General features: G+C 57.3%; 1 protein-coding gene across 1 annotated transcript in view; it reads left to right on the top strand.

Moving 5' to 3' along the window:
* The window catches only part of COL11A2 (collagen, type XI, alpha 2), a 28,926-nt gene extending 26,982 nt beyond the window's left edge, over positions 1-1,944 (top strand). Inside the window, exon 63 of the mRNA XM_004673362.2 lies at positions 1,519-1,944. Within this exon, the coding sequence (XP_004673419.1) occupies positions 1,519-1,659 (141 nt within the window). The 3' untranslated portion in view covers positions 1,660-1,944. The remainder of the gene's footprint in view (positions 1-1,518) is intronic.
* Positions 1,945-5,779: the final 3,835 nt, after the last annotated feature.

Here is a 5,779-nt window from a genome sequence, read left to right as displayed (position 1 = left end):
GTCCTGCTGGAACAGGCACATCAGAGATAGGGTGGGGGGTACCGGTGATGAGGGAAACTGATGGAGGGTGGGCTGTGCCATGGGGCTCGGGTGGGAGAGCAGAAAGATTGGGAGGCGGCATTGTGGGGAGGGCTGTGGGGGTAGAGCAGTGGGGGTGGGGAACATTGGGTCTGAGGCCTCAGGGCCCTGACTGTCTCCTCTCTCTGGCCCAACAGGAGATTACTGGGTGGACCCCAACCAAGGTTGCGCTCGGGACGCCTTCCGGGTTTTCTGCAACTTTACAGCAGGAGGAGAAACCTGTGTGACACCCAGGGATGATGTCACCCAAGTGAGAGCTGAGCCCTGACTGCCCCTACCCTGCCCTCGCCTGTACCCCGTCAGCCAGGTTTCTGGCTCCCTCAAGTACAGAGCCTGCTGGCCCTGAACCCCCTGAGTATCCCATCGCCACCCTGGCCATCCCAGCCCCTCCCCTGGCAGATAAGTTTGCCTGTCACTTGCCCTCAGCCCCTGGCTCCCACTCGGACCCCAATCTGACCCCTCTGCCACTCCTGCCTGGCTCATGACTCTGGCTCAGCACCCCACTCTGTCCATGCTCTGGAGCTCTCTGCCCTGACACAGCCTCTTTCCTGCCAGTTCTCTTATGTGGACTCGGAAGGCTCCCCTGTCGGCGTGGTCCAGCTCACCTTCCTGCGGCTGCTCAGTGTCTCAGCCCACCAGGACGTCTCCTACCCCTGCTCTGGGGTGGCCCGGGATGGCCCTCTGAGGCTCCGGGGGGCCAATGAGGATGAGCTGAGCCCGGAGACTAGCCCCTATGTCAAGGAATTCAGAGATGGCTGTCAGGTGGGCACCAGGAAGAGCTGGGTGGGGGTTGGCTTCAGAATCAGACTGAGGAAAACCCTTTGGTCATGGGCATCCAGGGGGAGCCAGAGGATGAGCTTCCTAGTTTCAGATATGCCTGTGGGAACTCAGATGGGGGTGAAGCATGTGGGAAGGATGGAAGCTGGGGTCCCCCTGTGCACACAGCTATGTCATCCAGAATCACATGGACTTATGCAAACAATTGCACAGATTGCCAGAAGAGGCATATGGGGGTACAGATACCTTCCATGAAGGCACAGGGACACAGCAACACCCCCAATCTGTAATACATCCCTAGAGTTGCCTGGACAGAGCTACAGAGGTACACATATAAGGAATCATGCCAGCTGTCATCGCAGTTTTATACCTGCAGACATGTACACAGACTCCCACAGCCATCATAGGCAGATCCTCTCAAGGACAAACCCAAGGCTACATGGACTGTCAAGCATGGTGCGTGCACACACACACACACACACACACACACCCCTTCCTACATTTATCAATCCTCACTGACAGAAGTTTTGGCAAGTCTGACCATGTGACAGCTTGGCGGATTAGCATCTCGCTGCTCAGAGCAGAGATGCCTGGGCCTTGGGTCAGGGGCCGTGGGGTGTGTGTGCCTCCACCACGCTCACTACCTCTCGTCTCTCTCCTAAGACACAGCAGGGCCGGACGGTGCTGGAGGTGCGAACCCCTGTGCTGGAGCAGCTGCCAGTGTTGGACGCTTCTTTCTCAGATCTGGGGGCTCCCCCAAGGCGGGGAGGGGTGCTGCTGGGACCAGTTTGCTTCATGGGCTAGGACCTTCTTTGACCCTGTCCATCAAATCCAGGCCACCTGGAATCCCACAGCATCGGCTCTGTGCCACCCCCAAGAGGGCTCCTCACCATCCAGGGGGCCTTGGGCCAGGGCACTGAGAGCCCCCTGTTAGGGGCAGTCCAGGGAGGGGTGAAGTGGGTGCCAGGACACCTCGGGGGTGGCATCTGGGGCTCTTGGCCCTCCCACCTGGAGCCTGTGACCTGTTTGACAGCTGAAATCCTTATTTAAAAACTCATCTCCCAGTCACCCCAAACAAGAGGAAGAGAAGAGAAAGGACACTGTGTATTTTGTATTTAAAAGTAATTATATTAATTATTTAAAGAATGGAAAACAAAATGACAAAAAAGATAAAGAGAAATGCCGACAAAACTCTGCGAACTTTGGAGGCAGGGCTCTCCAGGGTGAGCCTGCACCCTAACCCTGGCCTCATGGTTTCCTCAAAGACTATGTGGGGGGTGTTCTGGCTGAACCCCAGCTCCCCCAGGCCCCTCCTGCAGTACCCACTGTGAACGTTGGAATATAACTGTCTCCTTTGCCTCAGGGCTGTGACTTCCTGGGGTGGGCTCCTCATCCCTGCTTACTGGGGTGCTGGCTCCCTGACCCGCACACCCGCTGTCTTTCACTTGGTCTGGGGCTGGCAGAAACTGCCTGCAATGCAGTGGGGACCAGGCCAGTTCCCGCAGGGGAGAACTGTAACACGAGGGATATGTGTGGGGCCTGTATGTTGAAATAATGAAAATATTATTAGCTGGGAACCCACAAGGGCCCTGAGTATCCCATCGCCACCCTGGCCATCCCAGCCCCTCCCCTGGCACCCTCATCTCTGACCCTGCAGTTGAAGGGTTAACGCGTGGCATGTGGATGAAGGGACTCCCGGCACCCTGTTCAGCCCTATGGCCAGCGCCCATTCTGACTGATGGTTAAATAATGTGATTGTCTTCTCGCGGGGTGTGTGTGCTGCTTGTGTTGTTCTTTCAGTCTCCACCAACCCCCACCCAGGCCCGGCCAGGCTGAACTGTTATCAGAAAGGATGGCTTATTCCCTACTCCCTGGTGGGCTTGTCCAGTTGGGGTGTCAGGGCCCCAAGAGTGTCCACACGCTGACAAGAACCACCTCTCCCGTGGCTCTGGATTGGCTCTGGGTGATTCCCAGACTCTCCCCCTTCCCTTTAGGAGCCTCAGATGGGGGGGGGGTTCGGGGGTCTGTCAACTGTTTGCAAGGTGCAGGCGGCTGAGGTGACAGGTTCCCAGCACCCGTTCCTTTGGTACCGCATTCCTCTCAGCCAAAGAAGCCAGCGCTGTGGCCCTGCCCCCACGCCTGCCTGCTGCACCGTCAACACCCTTCCAGGCTTTTAGTTGTGTCCAGACTCAGTCCTTGCAGTCTCCTCCCACTGGGCTGGGGTGGGGGTGGGGGGCCCTTACTCATGCAGTGACCCCTCTCAGACTTGTTCAGCGGTTCCTCCGGGTCAGGTGTCTGCGTCAGTCTCTTGGGTCCAGACTGAGTCTCTTAGCTGGGTTCCCTAGCTGCTTCCCTCTCTCCCCACCCCTCCTTTCCCCCTTTCTGGGGCTCTGCATCCTCACATTTCCAGGCTTTCACGCCTGTCCTGGGCAGAATCAAACGTATCCCCGGGCTTTCTTCCAATCCGGACGTCCCCCCACCCCCGGCTGAACGCCTGGACTGGGGGGCAGGAGGGGCGCGGGGGACGAGGATGCATCGCGCTAGTACCGGTCCGCATCCGCAGCCCCCAGAGCGGGGGGTGGGGAGCCCTGGCGTTCAGGCAGGTGAGGCCCTCGCCCCTGATCCCCGTGTTTTTTCCTCACGGAGGATCCCAGCCAGCACCACCCTGATCGTCCCGTCTCCAAAGACAAAGCCTCAGTGTTGGAACCCGAGTGTCGGAACGGATTCCCCCTCTCTGGCGGGGAAACGCTCGGTTCACCGGCGGGTGGGGGGCGGCCGCTCCGGGGTGGGAGCCCTGCTCCGCGCGCCGGCGCCCCAACTCCGCGCGTCTGTCCGCCTCTGCTGCCCCCTGGTGCCCGCGGAACCCGCGCTCTGCGGCAGGGCGAGCGGAGCGCGACGCCTGCGTGGCTGCAGCCCCTTCTCGGCCACGGAACCCTCGCTCCACTGCCCCCAGCCCTGGAGCCGGCGGGATTGAAAGGAAGCAGCTGACCCAGTCCTTTTGGGGTCAGGCGATGGATGCAGTTTCTGGGCCACCTTTGCTCCCCCCTCCCCCCCCCCCCCTCTCAATCTCCAGGTTTCAGGGGCTTCAGGCACCAGCCGGCCCTCCTTCCTGGCCTCAGTGGAAGAGAGGAGCAGACCGGCCTACATTCTCCTCCGACCCACTGTCAGCCATGCCAGGCCATGGGTGAGGATTCTCGGGTGCTTTCTCTGCAGTTGCAACCACTCCCTGAGGTCGGCCACAGAGCACAAAGAGGAGTGTCCCCAAGGTCACTTTTGGTCAGATGCTGTCAGCTTGGAGAGCTTTTCTCCATGGAAACAACACCACACATTCATTCAAATAATATTTATACATGGTGGTCAGTCCCTCAGGCCAATCCAAGAAGTCCATTCAATTACTATGCCAACCAACCCACATAACAGTTTCACAGGATGCCAGCACCACAGCCCTCTCCTGTGGGAGGAACTGCTCCCTCCCTGGGGCAAGCCCAGCTCTGGCTCTAGGTTTAGGGTGGGGTTGGGTGTGGGTAGTGAAAGTGTCCTGTCATATGGCTGCTGGTCACCATGACTTGTGGGCAGCGGGGGCAGGGAGGAGATAAAGGAAAGAGAGGCAGAGATTTGGGGAGTTACTTTGGGTTTGACTGAATCCGAACACAGACTCTTATGGGAGGGGCTGGGCTCCCACTTGTCTTTCTTGCCTCTCAAAGAAGTTAATTTGAACCCAATCATTGACATGTCTGAAAGGTAAGTGATGTGGTGGAGTTGTGTGCTACGTATCCATAGTGACACATGAGGGTTTGAAGGGCCTGAGCAAGACACACACTGACAGCAGGCTGGGGGCTAGGGGAGAAGACTGGGAATGGGGAGGTCAGTGAGATCATAGTGCCAAGGCTGGGGGGTGCGGCCTTTGGCCTATCACATCCTTGCAGCTGCTTTGTAGCTTCGGGCTGATGTTTTTGCCACTTGTGTCATATGGTCAGAAACCAACGTGTTAATACTGGGTCACTTAGATCACTGTCCTTGGGAGCATCCATATCCCAGAAGACAGAGGACTGCATTTCCCCTCTGCTCCATCTCCCCCCTCCCACACCTGGTGGCTGCATGACATGCTGGGATTTGTAGTTTCTGAGTGTATGGGAAGGTGGAGGGGTGGAGACAGGTGGGGAGGGAGCTGGATCAAAGCAAGTTCTAGCTGCCTCAGTAGGAAGTTCCAGTGCAGGAGGGCTGGTGACTCCAGTCTCTATTCCTGCAAGCTTGGTGTGATCAGCAGGAAGTGAGTGTCAGGACCTAGCTTCCTGGCCAGCTGTGCTGCTCACACAGCATGACCGTGCTTAGGCCGCCATGACTTTTCTCAGTGGGAATCGGTTGAAGTGAGTAGGAGTCACCCTTGGGGTTGCAATTGGCTTTCTCTTACCTTATCCCTTCATCTTCAGGGTAGTTTCATGGGAACTGGCCCTGCCAGCAGACTGCCTCCTCAGTAGGGAAGACCTGTCCCAACATTCCTGATTAAAGACCAGGGTCCCTCCTTTAGGGCACCCCCAAACAGCTCATGTGATAGAATCAACCTCAGTGAGAGCCAGCTCACCACATGGCCTCCTTCCTCAGGCGACTGGTGCATGGCCATCCATTTGTTTTCTTTGCTCTGACCTCTCGTTCTATCAGGAATAGCTTACTTCCAGCTGGGGGGTCTCTTGATTCCCAAGAAATAGACTAGTGGTTTTCTAACATATCACAGATAATAGCCACAGTGGACACAGTGGCTGCTGGTATAAAGATCATGTTCCACATCTCATCACTTCACCTATAAAGGCCTTGTACTCGAGAGCAATTTAGGCCAAAGTACGTGGGTCACAGTGGTATGTTCCCATGTTGTAGTCACCTATCCCTGGGATCTGGGCTACAGTGCTGCATCAGGTACCAGGCCAGT

The sequence above is a fragment of the Condylura cristata genome, unplaced genomic scaffold (genome assembly GCF_000260355.1).
Source record: "Condylura cristata isolate star-nosed mole 26May11 unplaced genomic scaffold, ConCri1.0 scaffold00001, whole genome shotgun sequence".
NCBI classification, from domain to species: Eukaryota; Metazoa; Chordata; class Mammalia; order Eulipotyphla; family Talpidae; genus Condylura; species Condylura cristata.
The sequence above is the reverse complement of the archived record's forward strand: the minus strand, read 5'-3'. Positions and strand labels throughout refer to the sequence as shown.